At 33.5% G+C, this 18,115-nt stretch overlaps 1 protein-coding gene across 3 annotated transcripts; it reads right to left on the bottom strand.

Annotated features, from left to right (window-relative positions):
- Positions 1 to 5,755: 5,755 nt before the first annotated feature.
- Positions 5,756 to 17,430, bottom strand: LOC119834794 (annexin B9-like). Of its 3 annotated transcripts, XM_038359297.1 has the most exons (9): positions 17,215 to 17,430; positions 16,639 to 17,112; positions 13,987 to 14,163; positions 11,668 to 11,872; positions 8,610 to 8,689; positions 8,399 to 8,471; positions 7,679 to 7,852; positions 6,804 to 6,985; positions 5,756 to 6,483 (listed from the first exon to the last, which is right to left on the bottom strand). In XM_038359297.1, exons 1-9 carry the CDS (start codon positions 17,227 to 17,229, stop codon positions 6,427 to 6,429), a joined length of 1,437 nt encoding a protein of 478 aa, XP_038215225.1. In that variant the 5' UTR covers positions 17,230 to 17,430; the 3' UTR covers positions 5,756 to 6,426. The 3 variants fall into 3 exon arrangements, with proteins under 3 accessions (XP_038215225.1, XP_038215227.1, XP_038215226.1); XM_038359299.1 differs by lacking the exon at positions 16,639 to 17,112 and having other exon boundaries at positions 17,215 to 17,423; XM_038359298.1 differs by lacking the exons at positions 16,639 to 17,112; positions 17,215 to 17,430 and adding an exon at positions 14,520 to 14,729.
- Between the last annotated feature and the right edge of the window lie 685 nt (positions 17,431 to 18,115).

The following is an 18,115-nucleotide window of genomic DNA, read 5'->3' as shown; positions in this document are numbered from 1 at the left end:
ACTTGTATTTTTAGTCTGTGTTTTTGATATATTTCCTATTGGTGTGTACAATAAAGTTTTATTCATTCATTCATTCAACAAAACAAAAAAAAAATAAGCAGTTGAATTGACAAACTCCCTCGTTTTTCAACGTCGGTTAGAAAGGAGTTTCCGCTGAAAATATACACGCGCTAGTCACCCATACAAATAATTAAACTTGACCCCAAAGGCTTATTTCATTCAATGAAAAGTGTAAAAATAAATTGTATGTTCCGAAACAAAAGGTAACCTGAGGGAAAGGAAACAAAACTTCGTACATTCTACATTGCGTTATGAAAAGTTACGCTTTTATATGAGAAATGACAATGGCCTGGTCTTGTCTATGGTTTTCTTTTATTAAAAAATGCATTAGGAAATAGCTATCTGTCTTGAATGAAAAAGGTGTAGAATTAAAGAAAAAAAAAATAATTTCAATGATAAAAATTGTGCATTTTTATACTAGACAATGTTGCCGATAAATAATTAATAAGTACATGATATAATAATAATGTTAGTTTGGAACTGTTTGTTATATGTAAGATTGCCAAACCAGTTTTATAAAATCAAGCTCAGTCGAAATACTTGGTCAACTGCACGTTACTTATTATCCTTAGAACGATCGACTTTTTAATAATGTTCACTCATCAAATATTATAAAATTTTAAAGTAGAAATTAAAGCTCGCTGTAAAGTGTTCGAAACGTCGGGTTAATAATAAATGAATAAATCGCGTTTAAAAGCCGTTAAAGTCTTTAATTTCTAAATACTCGCGTAAAATCAAACACAAGAAAATATTGACAGTAAGCAACTGAAAATTGGCAAGCAATAGTAATGAAATGATATTGCAAAAACAAATATATTAAAGTCACAGAAGATTGCGCGCAACCCTGCGAATTGTTCAATCGGTTTACTCGTGTAGTAGAAAATTGGGCATCTTTCACATGAAAATACACAAGTTGTTTGTAAAAAGCGGCGTTTGTCAGGTCTGTACCTAAGATAAGCGGTATATAAAGTGCTTGAATATTTTTGCCTTATAACGAGTTGTACATTGTGAATAAATTGACTAATTTATGATAATGAATTAAACCATGGTTTCAGGATTTTTCATAATTGCAGTTATAAAGTGCTTATTCCTGGATATTATAAATGCGAAAGTGAATTTGTATGTTTTTAATTTATTAACCTCGCAACGGAGCGTTTTTATATATTTGTGCCTGGTGGTAGGCTAGGGTGACATAGGCATTTTGTTGCGGTATTGCTTTACATTTCCATGGTAATTCCCTTTGACAACGCTTGCGATGCGGTTTTAAAGCTAGGAAATAATATTCAGACAGCATACATTTACACATCAAGATACTTGAAGAATTCAAACCTCGATCAATAAACATTAACTTCATTTACTTATGTGTAAAACATTATGTGTATTATCCCCAAAGCGATTATATTGTAACGTTAATTTATTAGGCGGTTTAAAGCAACTTAGGCAGCTGTATGTTTTTCTGCTCATTAAGCTTAAGTCATTCATTTCACCTTCCAAGTTGTGCTAATTTTGTACACGTTAACTTGAAATTGATGTAGAAATAATGTTTGATACAAAATAACTTACTATTGAGTTTTCAATTATAAGACGACTATATCCGGTGCTCAGCTTTGTTTATAAATGAAACATTATATTGAAAATTCAGTCTTCTAAAACGCCCAATTTTGATGTTATTCGTACGGAGGGAGAGGTATACGATAGGTCAAAGGATAACAGGAGAAGGATAACAGGATATTTCTGGTTTCTTACAAAGCAGAGTGTAGGTGTGCGTAATACGATACGCTCTTTAGAAGACTACTGAAGCATTGGTGTTAAAGGTTTGTTAACTATCTTTTATCACACATATATATGGAAGAGCTTTGTTTTCTTACCTTCTCGAAGTATTACAAATCTAGATTATACTATATCTACTTTAATCTAGAGTTGAAATACTTCGAGTTGGTAAGTGAGAAGCCCTTCTTCTCTTTAAATTTGTATTAAATAACAATTTAATTTGCATGATAATGTACTCGGTTCCTCATAATTATTCAAGAATCAATATGCTTCCCGCATCTCGTAACTACGTAAATAAAATGCCACAGTCGGTATGTCCACATTACCCTTTAACATTGGAAATCTCTGCTGAAATTCTGTCCATACGTTTAATTTGCAACAGCCAGTATTTGTTTTCGCCAGCGGTGACTCGAATAATCGGTATCGAATGATTAATTCGTTGTCAACTCGTCAACTGAATACTAAAATAGCCTATGATGAGGCCCATTGCGTGTTTGTGAAGCTTTTGCATTTTGAGTGCTCTAAATTGATACAGGATGAAGAAGACTTGATTTTGATATCTGTGTTATAAATGTCTAACCTTCTTTATTAGACGTTTATAAGAGCATTAGAAGATATACTTCTTATTTATATCTACTAAATACTAATATACTAGGTAGGTATGTTCATATTTAAACTAGTAATTTCGGTTCATTGTATTCGCTTTCCTGAAAGTTGGATTAATAATGTAGCGTCTCGTAAGACAAGTGAAGTCGCCACTCCAAGTAATTTAAATGTCACAAGTCATAATTAAAACTCTTTAATTATAATTAAGCTCAATCGTACGTCTCATACAATTCGTCACAATCCCGCTACGCATAAAGTTTAAATTATGTAATTCGTCTTAAGAGCTGAGTTAGTCGAAACAATAAATTACGCCGAGTTACATTTCTGAAGGCATATCAACGCCTACGCTCCATGCTTGTGTAATACGAAGTGCTGTGACGAATTATTATTAACCGTGTTTTGGGTTTAGGAGATGCCTTTAAAAGAAAACTGTTTTCTATTCGATTGTATATATACCTACCTATCGATTGGTGCTAGTTGAATAGCTATAATAGAGCTATTGGTGCTAGCTCTTGATTTATATCTCAAAAATGTTTTTAAGTCTTTTGATATTTATTGGCTTTTTGGGTTGTGGCTTTATGCAGACAGGTTCAAAACAGAATACCACCATCGTGCATAAGTACCTACGGCTTATGTTTTATTCATGATCTTAAAAATAAAGTGGGTTATTTGTGATTTTAATTGGCAATTAGGTAGTAGGCAGGAGGTAGGCCTACTTAAATCAAAAGCGCTTTAAAACTATCACGTCTAGAAAAATATAAATATTATTTTATATTTACTTTCGGTTTCTGAAAAGGTTGCGTCATATTTCATCGTAACAACTGAAATTCCTTATAACGAGAATAGCTCGTTTTTCCCGTGGAATTGATTGCCTGCATTTTGTTTGCATATCTGATACCCGATTCATCAAGAGGCGCTTTCGGCGCCTACTCGATTATTTAATTTTTATTATGTTTCAAGACGATCCATCAAGCAAAGCTCTTAGATATTGTAATTGTATGAAAGAAGTCCTGCATAAACTTTTCAAAGTTCTTTTTATAAATTATTTCTTCATATCTACTAGATTGGTGTAGGTACGTATATTATTCGCTTGCAAAACTGCGAATTAGAAGTTTGAAGATGAATTTCTATAAATCTTAATAGCTAAATATCGTCAATTTATTATCTTAAGTTATCTTTTTAACGAAACTTTAAATTTATGAAAATACATTAGCATTTTTGTTAAATAAGTAGATGAAAACCCCGAATACAAAAATTGTCTTCCGAGATCGCCTTGTCAAGCAAAATATACTTGGGTGTTAAACAAAATCCATGGGGATTTAGCATCGGATAACAGAGAAAAACGAAAATACTCCCACAGAACGTGACATATTCCATAATACATGTCTATACAATTATAATACGTAGGTACCTAGTATACAGTAGATTCCTTGGTATACCAGTGGTTTACGTATGAGCGTCGAAAGAGATCCCGGGTTCAATATCCGGTGGCGACTACAAAACTAATATCTAGGTGTTACAGGACACAGAAGGGTATCTATTTCGTACAGCTGAAGTTTGATATATAAACAGATGTATAGCGCATAAATGTGGGGAGCCCCATACATCACAGCATACATTACAGCGAACACGCGTAGTTAGCAATATTTGCCACGCTCCGCTCCTCTTTGTCGAAGCAGAGAAATATTTTATTTTTATTTATTTATTAAAATATCAAATATCATTACAGGTATATAACATATAACATACATAAGTAGCCCCATAGCTTTCCTTGATCTATAATACCACTAAATAAACGTAATTTTAGTTAAACAGCCTTCAAATGCTTTGTAAATTGTGAAATGTTAAATACACGAGTCACGGGAGATCGAGCGGTTAGGCGTTGCCACTCCACACACTCGTTGCCACACTAGTGATCAAATTATTTCTATTCTTGAAAATTACTAAGTAAATAAATATTTTCTACAAAAAAGGTCACCGACTTTCCTAATGAGAGAACTACTCCAGAACCCACGGAGTTATCGAGTAACAAAACAAAAAAAAAACAGTCAAATGAAGTACCTCCTTTGTATTTTGGGTACTTTAGTATTTCATCAGGCGATCCAACAGTTCTTGAGAAAATAACCTGTATATATCGCTGTGTAAAGCAGAAATATGAGGATTCAGAATTTGTCAATAAATTGGAACTAAATAAAACAAAGTATAATTAATAGAACAGTTTATTATATGGTATAATATTTAAGTGTACAATTGAAAATATTTATTTATATAACACTGGAAATATATATTGGCCGCGAACAGTAAAAGGCACATGAAGCAGAATTAATTAATTACTAGAATTAATTTATTATATTATAAATGAACTAATTATATTATTTACTATTTTAATAGAAAAATCAACCGTCTTCGAATGATCAGAACTAAAACAAATTTAAATGGAAAAAAAAACATCCATCAAAATTGGTTTACCCAATAAAACGTTATTAAAGTAAAAAAAGAAACAATTAAAATGATAACCTGCGTATTTGAAATCGGTTTATAACAGAGATTCAATATTTTCAACATAAGAGGTGAATAACCAATGAGATTTTATATTAATTTTTTATATATTTATAGAAAGTTCACTACATATTCAAAGATACATTATATTTTATGACATGCTCATAAAATACATAAAAACATCAGTAACAAACTGTGAATCTCCGTTTTTGAGGACATCAGTTAAAAACAAATTACCATACAGAAAGCGTAGGCTTAGATAATGTTATATAGGAACGTTGCGTATCCATTCCCTAGGTGTATTCTGTTTAACCTTTAAATATAACTTATTTTAGTGGGGGTTACGTGCAATATGCGTTATAAAAATGTTAAATTTAACAATAATCGCTGGGTTTGTGTATAGGTTTAAAATTTAATAGAAAATTTAAGTCTTTGTTTAAATGCACCAACCTGTGTGAGAATATACAAATTCGTTAATTTAATTATTCTTAATTTAAATAAAGCCATTGTAGAAAAATCTTAAAATTGGGACTTCTAGAAACTTCGATCACACAAAAAGGCATCGATAATGCATAAAATTCTTTGTTGTTTCGAATTACAAATATCAAGTCTCACAATACACATTGTATTAGCGTGAACATTAAATATTTGTAAATACCTATTAACGGATTTAAAAAGTTTTATTTTTTAACAGCTTTTTGTGCACTATATGAGCGAGCGTGGTCATAAGGTCTTGTATATTTAAATAGAGGGTATAATGCGTTTTAAATCTTATTAATTGACTACAACTTATTTTTTTCGCTTTTTTTAATATTAATGAAGATCACAAGGCACAGTTTTAAATCAAGAAACAACATATTCTATCTTTTTTTCATTGTACTTATTACAAAGAACTTAACCATCTATGAATATTAAAATATTTTTTTTGTTATATGAAACATATAAAATTAATATAATATATATATTATTTTGCAAGTAATATTAAAGTAATTTTGTTACAAAGTACGTAAAAACGTAGTTAAAATATTAATCAGATCAAATTGGACGGTAAAAGCCAAAAATAACTTCTACGATAGATTTGAAAAACAAAAATATATAGTATTTAGGACCTATTGCAAATCACGTTACAAACTACTAGCGCCATCTATTTGAGTTACTTGCGAAACAGATCAATAGATGGCACTGATATTAATAAAAATATAACCTAAAAATAATTTGAGATTGACACTTGCAGTCTAAGATCTAGCAAACAAAATCCAGTACACACAGTATTATATATTAAGGATTTATTTTATGTCCGATAAAGACGATTTCTTTTTTTTTTCGGTTCAAAAATACAAATTAAGAAATAAACTATATAACTCGATTACTGCAACAACACCTTATAGGTTATATTAAATATAGATATCATATACTGTTATTAAGAATGCTAGTTCTCAAACTATTACACAATTTATGCATGTCAGTGCATATTATTTGTGATTTTATAGGTTAATATAAACCTAGTAATCCCAGGAGGCATTTCTTGTAATGTCCAGAGCAGTCACCCTGAAAGAAAATAGAAAAGTTTTAAAAATCCCACATAAATAATAAGATTAAATTCATACTGACACAAATTGTCTACAAATATAAAGTATAAACTTAGACTGAGGCCACCCACTCTGACGTACACAAAAACTAAGACTTGCAATCCCCATTAAAGGGTAGTTAAAAAAGCTTGAGCGCCGTTTTGTAAAACATGAATTCAAATAAATACCTTATTTCATGAGAGTAATGCTCAAAGTCTATTGTTTCTTGTTCGTTGAAAAGTCCAAGACAACTTAGACAGCTATTTGTATGAAATACAAAGCCTCGGGGTGTTAAGTTACCTCAATCCAGCTCTGCAGAGACTCCCCGTACTTGGCCTGGAACATCTCAGCGATGTCACCGAGGTCCACCTCACAGCGCGTCACCATGATGCGGATGAGCTGCCGGTCGTTGGTGCCGAGACCCTTCATGGACTTGTGGAGCCTCTCCGCGAAGAACAACGGCTTGTTGCGGACCACTTTCACTGGAAATTATCATAAATGGCCGAAATAGTGACAGTTATTTTAGGTGTGCGAGAAAAACATGTGGGTCTAGGTCGATAATACACAGTGCGGAAATCCAGTTGTTGTTGACCATTTTCGCTGGAAGTCTGAACATTGTATTAACTTTTCCTTTAAATTCATTTTAACTGTCAACATAGTTTATCGAAAAGTTTGATAGTATCAAATCCTATAAGTCAGTTATATGGAGTTCGATGCGACTTCTGATTTAATCCTTTTTTGAATGAGTAATTGCCATATAGCTGACCCTTCTTCCAAGTCAAAATTAGTTAAGATATCTAATCTTATAAAAACATCGCTTTGTTTTGAAACGGGGCGCATTTGTAGGGTCAACCTTTCAAACCAACTATCCTCACTGTTCTGTTAGTCTTTCTCACTGGTTATGCTTTGTGATTAGCTGACTTCATCAGTTACTTAGCTGTGTAGATATACGATCAAACTAATATTTAACGCAGCCCAATATCCTCTTTTATTAACTCCTATTCAATGCACGTCTGTCAGTGAATCCATCTTTGTAGTATGGCGGATAAACTATAGCAACTTATTGTACCACAAGGAAGATATAATTTAATTTTGATGTCAAACTATATAGCTATCATTTTCTCAATTTAGTAACATGCAAATTTGTTCATAAAGAACAAATAAAAATATCTTACCAATAGCACGCATGGCTTTCTCTAGGTCGCCAGAGAACTCCGCCTTGATAGCGTCATCGATGTCGTGTCCGGTGAGGAACTGGTATTCTTGGAAAATGGCCGCCAGTTGTGGGAAAGAGCGCGAACATAGCACCGCGTTGAATACTGACTCGTCTGTGCCTAGACGCAGCTCACCTGGGAATAATTTCAATTTTTATGATGACTAGCTAACGGCTGCGACTTCGTTCGCCTGGAAGTTACTTTAGGCTAACGCTCACTCGTAGCGCACGCAGCGGAAGCACTTAATAGAAGGAAAAAATCCCCGAATTTGAAATTCTTCATTGGTGCTCCGCTCCTATTGGCATTAGCGTGATGATATATAGCCTTCTACAATAAATGGGCTTTCAAAACCTGAAGAATTTTTCAAATCAGACTAGTAGTTCCGCCCGTTTACAAATGATTTAGTTATCCCAAGGAGCACTTAATCGGGATAAAAAAATTATCTATCACCCAAGTCAGCTCATACCCTCTCTGCATATAAAATTTCATCAAAATACGTTCAATAGTTTCAGCGTGATTGACGGACAAACATCCAAACAAACAAACTTTCACATTTCTAATATTAGTGTGATACTGCGATAATATAATATAGAAATAGATAGAAATGGCTTTTTCACTTAACTATGTTTATACGCAACATTGTCTGTTCTAAAAAGTAATATTTTTTCTTCAAAGACCTACCGGCTTGAAGTAGACTCCTTGCATCTTCCCTCGCCTTCGCTTGATCAACATGGAAATCCTCAGATCTATTACCCTGAAATTTCAAGAAACTACTTTAATATTATTTTATTACTAATGTTTATTTTCATACGAAGTGTCTGATAAATTCGACTAGCATACGAGTTTAAAGGAAAATGATTCTTAGTGAAAGACATATTAAGGTTCATCTTACCATACAAAGAGATGTCATGAGCCGTTTAAAGTTGCCCGAAGTGTCGCCTCGCAAATCATCCTCCAACAGCGTTCCGTATACTGGAAAATATAAAGAAAATATGTTGTTACATATAAAAAAAAACAAAACAATTTAGATTGGATTAAAAAAAATCTTTTTATTTTAACACGCCTTTATTAGTTTCATATGTATGGTTGTTTGTAACCGAACATCAGACTTGATTTTTTCCAACACAAAATGCGCCCCGCGGTTTCACCCGCGTAAGTTAGTATCCCTTAGGGATATCGGGATAAAAAGTTGCCTATATATTATTCAAGTTATCCAGCTGTCTACGTACCAAATTGCATTGTAACTAGATCCATAATTTTTTCGTGAAAGAGCAACATACACACACACATCCTTACAAACTTTCGCATTTATAATATTTGTAGGATTAATTAATTAAATTCGAACCTAGTACACTTCATGAAGGTTCGGTGACAGTACAAAAATTTCATGAGTCTTATGATCGTGATAAGGATCACTATAGGTTTCAAACATTTCTTAACTTGTACTCGGAGCAAGTGAGACAACTTCGTTAATTGTATCATTGACGCGTGTTTTTGATACTAAACTAGCTGATCGCTCCGGCTTCGCCCGTGATACATATATAGCCCATATCGCTCAGCGATGTTGTAGCTTTCTAATGCTCAAATAATTTTGGAAATCGGTCCAGTGGCTTTTGCGTGAAAACGTAACATACAAAAATACTAAAGTTTCCTCTCCATAATAATAGTGTAGATATATTTTGTTCTATGATTAAACAGTAAAAGTGTAATTTGATATTTTTTAAAGTTATAGTACTATTTTGTTTGATATACAAACCACAAACCTATAAAAATGAATCACGTAAGCGTAAAACGCAAGAACGGCTCGACCAATGCCAATAATTTTATAAGGCTTTTCAAAACCACAACAAACCACGAGTGAAACCGGAGCGAACCAATAGTAAATAATAATAATAGTCGGTTTTATCCACGAGTTATTTATGATAACATGCTGAAATAAATAGATCTCTATTTTCTTTTAAATATTATTTGTGATATTGCCATATCGTTGTTATTACACGTATTGCATGTTAAAGGGCCCGTTTCCTGGTCTCTATCCTTTCCTTATTCCTAAGTCAATTAAAGTTGAAATTGAAATTTAGGTCCACGGGCGGTGGTGATCGCTTACCCTCAGCCGAACCACCAGTGAGTAACTGTAAGTAACGTTAACCATCGTTCAATTCACAGATCATAATAGGGCCCGCAGTACGCCAGTAACGATAGCAAAGTGGACTCCAATTCATGACTAGGAAATAAGAACTTGTTTTTATGCTGCAAAAAATTAACTCCATAATGACTGCAGGCATTGCGAACTAGAAAATCAATAACATGACGTAGGAATGAGTCACGAGCTTGTAAGAGCGTGTTACGTCATCACTTGGCGGACAACCAAGTGATTGTTTCCCCGTCTCGCTAGATCGACTGAATCAACAGTATTGGTAAAAGTCCGCATAAAATGTGGGAATCAATAGCAGCTTGTACCGGGGAAATTACCACACTTCTTCAGAAGGTCACACGTCTACGAGGAGTAGTGCAGAGAGTCACTATCCTTTTCCTCTCTCTCCTCAGCCCACTCGTTAATTCTTGCCCTAAATTCTTTAGTCCTGTCATGAATCCTTTCCTTATCTCTTAAAAGCATTCATCGCATTTGCGCAGATCCTGTCTCTGCAAATGTTCAAGGGCGATGGTGGTCGCTTACCATCAGGCGAACAACCGGCTCGGTTGCCCGCTCAAACATTAAATCCGATCTTAGATTTTGTATTAGTATGTACGGAAAAATATCAGCTCTTGTACCAATATCTATAGAGGACTGGGTTATTAACAACATTGTTCAGAAAAACCACAAATCGGCAATTTAAACGATTTTCCTTCTTGTTATATCTTATAATATATAAATAACGTGTCACGTTGTTTGTCCGCGATAGACTCCCTAAGCTAATCAAACTGTTTTAATCAAATACGCACGACATGTGCAGTTTGATGTAACTTAAAACATAGGATACTTTACATTATTTAAATTACGATAAATGACTATCCGGGCCTGGACGTGCAGCTAGTAATATCATAAAAAGTACGCAATTGCAACTATTCAATTACATACAGTAGTGCTCTAACATTCAAATATTGATGTAATGCATAACCAATTTTGGTTTAAACATAAACTACACAACATAGCATGAACACAACAGACTCGGAATCTTCTATTATCCTCTTAAAATCGGGGAAGTAACCAAGCAGATAATTTCCATTTATTGCAAATCCAGTTCTGCCGGCACTTATGTACTTTGGCAGGAAACTGTTCATTCGAAATCAAGGCCATTTTACATTATCAGCGTGTGCATCGCGGTTAAAGTAACTGTGTATTTTAACATAACTTGTATCACTACAGAAAGAGATATTCCAATTTTTTGCGTTCTGATGTGCTTATTTTTATAAACATTAACATTAATGCTAAGACTCAAGCCATTAAACAGATATATATTGTGTCATTTTAATTCGAGTCACAAATTAAATCAATTACAGCTCAAAACCGCATTTGTGGAAGAATATCAAATAAGATCCTTCCCAATATAAATACTTAAATACATATTAAACTCTAATAGCCTTAACACTGATCGTGTTCACTGAAGACACTGATCTTTTTGCAGACCAAATAATCATGATTGTAGTATATATTTGGGCAAATTTGTTGAACCAGAAAGTTTACAGGATTAACAAAGTAAAATATATTTAGACATAAAACAATGTATAGTTAAAAAATACATCCTAATAATAAAAAACTCATGATATCATTTCGTTACGGATCCTTTATAAGTGTACAAAATTTGAATTATTCGTCTGTTCGTCCGCTTAAAGTGGGTCTAAATCGAGTCTTATGGAGTCGGTTTTACAAAAGCCTACTGGTGAAGCTAGTCAATCCGTATTCACCACCTCTGTGAAGGAATGGAATAATTAATATGTTTGAAACTTACTGGCAGTATACGCCTGCTTGATGACATGGATTTCATGGTTCGACATGGTGCACATGACTTCTATGAGCACATCTTCATCAGTCCCGATGCCAGCTGTAGCATCATGCAGCTCCTTAGCGTAGAACTGTGGTAGAGGAGTCATCAGAGCTACGAGCAGGTCTTCGAACTTTCCGCTGGTCTCGCTCTTAAGGTCTGACACTAGATCCTGGGAATGCAGTGGATGTTTTAAGTCTATCCTAGGTTTTATTATCCTAGGTTATAAGATCCTGCTCTAATATTGTCAGAAATATGAACTACATGGTTTTACAGATTTTGATTTAAATAGTAGCTGAAGATCTGCATGCATGGATAAGTTAAGAAGAGTAATTAAAGCTGCGCATTTAAATTCATACGAAAAGAATTACTCAAATCCCTAATACCAAAATGGAACTAAGATTTAAACCAGGACACGTATTTACTAATAAGTAATAACTATACCAAATCCGAAACAAAAATATTGTAATAATGTAGCTTTTCGAATCGATTCGATTCGGAATCCAAATCGAATTTGGGAAATTATAAATAGAAAATTAATAGCATCCATTATATTAATTTAACCTAGGAAAATAGAATTGATATAGGGACATATAGGGTCTTAATATGTAGTGAATTATGAACGTTTAAATATAAATTGAACAGTAACTATTGTGATATAGGTGCGCCACCTATTAATAATGCCTATTAATTAAAACGAGTAATTTATAACCGTAAAAGCAATATCTTAATGGAAGGTATCGCATGTGTTGACGGCGACATCGCAATATTTGAATATTTAGATCTAGATACTCGTTAATATTCCAAATAACATTACAATTTACATTGTATATTTGACAGACTAGTGTAGTTGTGGTTAGAGATATTGCCAGTGTATTCGAAAATGTCAGAATCAGTATTTTTTTGAAATCTCAAAAAACAAACATTTATAATACTGTAAAAAACGTGATAAAATTCTAGAGACTGGTCCTTTGGATTTTCCTATATATATCTAGACTCTGGCCTGATCGATTTATTTAAACCATCCTCTATTGTTGAATATTGCTAAAATATTTCCAAGTAATGTAATTATTATATAACGCATGTAACATTATGAGGAGACATTAAAAATGTATTATTCGCCGGGAATATTAAGTAATCGAAAGCGTACTCGACCTCTATACGTGCATTGCATGTACTTACCTACATATAGCCCTTTCATGTAGGTGTAATAGTATCTATGTTCTATACTATTTTGGAAATATTCTTGGTACAGAATTTTAAGTTTGAGGAATAGCGTTAGAGTAGTCTTTAATTGTCAGACTTATACTGGGTATTATTTAAAAATTATAGATTTCATTACATGTTCCAATTTTTTTCTTCAAAACTCAACGAGTAGGGAAATGAAATGATGTATTGTAAATGGATGGTAATTACAATAAAACGTAACTTTTAAAACTCGGATTTGTAACAAATTATTTAAGAGTACGTATAAGGACGGTCGTTATGACCCCTAACAATATCTTGACCATCTGTGTCAACCGGTAAATGTAATGAAACATTTAGTTATTACACAACTTTAAACGTCGAATGACGCTCTATCAAGTTAAGAAATGACATTATGATTCACAATTCTGACGCAGGTCTCCTGTACTTGTTGTCTGATGATTTTATGAATCATATTACTTTTAAAAAAAAGCATTACTCCCACAATAACGTATGTGCTTACGCATAAACGTAACACACATACTACGCAAATCCATGACGTGTAAAATGCAGGTACTACTGAATAATCATGTAACTGCAAAGTCTACGAAAAATAACACGAAAGTAAAGAAGGATAAGAAATAAATCACAATCTCGATATAAATCTCTTTTTGCTTAATGTAGTCCAACTCCTTAGGTGACAATTTTATCAATATTGAATACTAGCTTTTCGCCTGCGGCTTCGCATGCGGCTTCGCAGCTCGTATGGACAAAGGAATGTCACTAGAGTTTAGCTTCCTAGATATCTTCTTTTAGAAAAATCATAACTTAAAATAGCTCCGTTTCGTCTTAAAATGCAGAAAAACAAACAAATAAACATATTTTCGTATTCATGATATTGCCTAGTTAAGAAGTAAGGATAAGGTTTACAACTTTAACATCTCTGTAAGAATTAATTGTACCTCTGTGCCATACAAAAGTAGTAACTAGTCTCAAATTCCTTAAGCTACACATAATATAAACATGAAATTATTATAGAGATTTCCTACTGCTTACATAAAAGTAGTAATAGCGTTAAAACGAGCAGGATTTAACACAAACCTTGCCATACAACGTCTTGAATTCAAAAGCTATCCGGAGACGTTGTTCGTTGCTGCGTCTGGTCAGCACTTGAATGATGGACTTCTCATCGGTGCCAAAGCCTTTCATCGCCTTTCGGAGCACAGCCGCATCTTCGCGGGGGTCGAAGGGGTTCACGGGCACAACTGTTGGTTTTGACTGTAAATTTTCCAAGCAATTAGTATGACGGTAACTGGTGTTACTATCGCTTTCAAAACGTTCGAATTGTGGATTTTGGGTAAGGCTGTTTAGTGCTTTTGGGATTTATTAATTTGACAACTGCAATGTATAGTTTTATATTGAGAAAGTTTTTCTGGAAACATAATTTTGTGATAAACGGAATTTACTTAACACCCTACGCTCTACGCAGTTATTCTGATAAACAACGCTATGATAAAATGATATTATTTAAAATGTTAATGAACATAATGAGGCGATAAACACAGATTTCATACGTTCTAGAGCAAAACAGAAATCTTTGTAAATATATAAAATGTATCAAATAAGGCAGGTACCGTATAGCGAAATGACTTATATCCACGCCTTCCACCCAATGACGCTCTATAAGCACTCCGTTTTGAATTAGACGTCGCCGAGGACATATTAATTGATTCCCTTTTAACTTTCACAAATACAAAAGTCACAGACGCACGCATCCAAATACATACGCATTACATCACCATGATAACACAATTATATGTATATTTTGAAAACAATACGGATATTTGATTCTACATCCATTATAGAGAAGATCGGAGTCAAGACTGAATCGTAGGTTATTGTGATAAATGTGTGCGGAGAGACGAAGTGAGCATAACAATGTAATTGCCGTAAACTGTTCCTTGAATAGAGTCAAAACGAGTGTAGGTATATCACCAACATCGTATAATAGAAATTGTTTAACGTCTTTGAAGGTGTTTTATAACAAATTAAGAGTGCAAACTTTACGTAGCAAGAAATTAACCAATTAAGAAATGGACGTATTTACGTAGAGTTGTGAAGCATGTTTGAAAAATATATTTTATGCTAGGATGCTGCCCGCGGCTTTGCCCGTGTAGGGAAATTTCCCATGGGAATGCGGTGTTCCATTGCGGTCACTCTATAACCTATCACGTCACAAAAAAATCACAAGATAAAATCAAATAAGATATTTTTTTTTTATTTTAACATAAGATGCAACGCGATGTGGAAAGACACGCACACACAAAACACACAAACGCATTTATAATATTAGGATACATAGGAATTGAAAAATCAAGTATCAATGAGGCTCAGAATTTACAAGGGCTTAATAATTTTGTTTGCAACTTGTATGGCCTCAACTGTGTAAACACACCATTATTAATTAGTGATTCATCTTGTGCTTGTGTTGTTAGATTGATGGAGGCCCTTATCATGATAACAAACTCTTATCATATTGTTGTTTACATTTACTGGATAATTTATTCATAGAGAAGCCACTTGGTACTTACAAGTACATCAATTTGAAGCAACATTGTTGATCAGTAATAAAAGCAAGGGACATGCTTGTTGTGCAATACAAAAAGAACAGTTGAATGTTGAGATATTTAATATGTCATTTTTTATCAAAAGAACTGAGCCATGTGTAAAATTTTTGTTTATAATATGAATAACTATCAAAAGCATCAATATAAAGTAAAAAATGCCAAATACACTTTTTTCCAGTTCTATTCAGATGAATAAAGCTTTTTTTAAATAATTTCAGTTCCTTTGAAATAAAGCATTAGAGAGCTTAAATACCAATTGATATGAAGCTAATAAGATCTAAATTCATTTACAAAAGCAGACAATTCACATATTATCAAGACAACATGAATTGTGCAATTTTAAGTATGTTATTGTAACTCTACAGCTTCATATTATTATTACACAATTTAAAGATCATTAATCTATGTCTTTCGATATATTTTAATATACTATACGTTTGGTAATTTATCAGAAAGCATAGGGATCAAAAAATTTGTAACAACAAAAAACCCACTGGCAGTATGCCATGTGAGACTATTCAGACAATTAGATTGAAATTATCATTACAAATAGTAAAGTATGACTCATAAAAGAGTATGTATCATTTCATTGATATTACAATAAGACTATATTTCACAATTTCTTTAAATAGATGAGTATGTAGACAGCGTAACTATGAAGTTCATGTTAGCTACAATTTTTTAATTACATGTTAATGATATTTTATGGCAATAAAAAAATAGCACGAACTTTGTTATCAATATTTTATATTATTAATATTGACCAAAGATTGAAATTATAAATTGTCTTGAAAAGTTGTTTTTCCTCTTTAGGAGTAATCTTTTTTCATTGTATTTATATGAACGCAATAAATCCTATTAATTTATAACAGTCGTTTTCCTTTTATTCATGCATAATTTTACTTCACATATTAGTTTCAAATGAATACAAGCGTATGATATTAGGAAAGGTATATAGAATGGCTGAATAAAACATGATGTTAAATGCTTATCAAATTCAAACATTCTACCAAACAGATTCAAGTGAGTTAGTCATTTAACACAAAAGCATAGTTCAAAGCATAAATGTTTTGCTTATCACAAATATATTTAGCACATAGCGTGTGTGAATATGAAGTTAACATACCTTAGGCTGACTAACTACTGGGCTTGATACATTATAAGCTTGATGACTTTGAGCAGGTGGATATCCTTGGTATTGGTTTGACTGAGGATAGCCAGCACTTGCCTGAGGACCTGCTTGGGCATACCCAGCTTGAGTCGGGTACCCTTGAGCATTTGGGTAACCCTGAACATTTGGATAACCTTGAGCAGTATTTGGCATCGAATGACCCTGATTTTGCTGAGGGTAACCTTGATTTTGTTGAGCGTAACCCTGAGTCTGTTGTGGATAACCCTGGGGCTGCTGTGGGTAACCCTGGCTCTGTGGGTGACCTTGAACTGGATAACTATTTTGTGGATAAGTTTGTTGAGCATTCGGGTAGCCCGGTTGAGGTGCCGGGTAACCCATAGTAGGGAAACCCGGCATTGGCATTGGATTTCCAAACGACTGTGGTGCACTGTTGCTAAATCCGATATTGTGTAGATACCGTGGTGGCCCCTTGAAACGAAAGCGGTGTTAAATCTCTCAAGATTCTGTTTGAATTTGTGATAAACAAAACAAGTTTACCGACCATGCATATACACTCACGTATTTACTTACTTGGTACGGGTTCATTTTAAATGAATACGTTGCACAATTCTCCAAAATGGACACACACGTTACCTGCGGTAAGTACTATATTACTAATGCAAGTATATACAAATAAAATCACTTTATATATATAAGCTTTCGTGCACGATGTGTTGGCGAACAATGAACACCTTCAAATGGGCTGACCAACAGTCCAAGAAGATTCGAGCTATGACTAATGACAGCAGTGGGCAGTGACCGCCGACCGGACGCGTAACGGCGTCAGCCTGACGGCTGACACAGGCCCGTGACAGCTGACAATTTGACAAATGACAACCACTTGACACTGACTAAAAACAGCACTGCACAGTTAAAATATGACAAATGCAATGATGTATGAAAAAATAAAAATAGACGAACATAGAAGCACCTCCTTTTCTTTTCGGGAGTCGGTTAAAAATCAAATATTATTTTTGTAAACCAACATATCTATTATATTTTCTACTATTGAAATATGTTGTTATTGCCGCTAGATGGCACAATTAACAAAGAAAACACGATGAGGCTCTTCCTTTAGATAATTCTGGAGAAACTGCCTATCGTATCGGCAGCAAATTATTTTTATCATTAAATAGTATTAAAACAAAGTCGCTTGATGCCATTATCCCTATGTATGTATGTATGCATGTATTCTTAGATCTTTAACTACTACTTTGAATTTAAGGTGTGCGAAGCCGCAACCAAAAGTTAGTTTATTTATATGATCAGGTTTAATTTTTAAAAAGCAGTAAATCTAAATGTGTTCAATAAATAGAATTAAATGTTTTATTTCAACAGTTACGCACGAGTTTATTATGGTTCTTCGAATTTTCATATTTTTTTAATAACTGTAATAAGAAAGATATATTGAAATTCGTCCTTTCATTTTATG

The sequence above is a fragment of the Zerene cesonia genome, chromosome 20, assembly GCF_012273895.1.
Source record: "Zerene cesonia ecotype Mississippi chromosome 20, Zerene_cesonia_1.1, whole genome shotgun sequence".
In the NCBI taxonomy this organism is placed as follows: domain Eukaryota; kingdom Metazoa; phylum Arthropoda; class Insecta; order Lepidoptera; family Pieridae; genus Zerene; species Zerene cesonia.
Note: the sequence above shows the minus strand (reverse complement) of the source record. Positions and strands in the feature narration are given on the sequence as shown.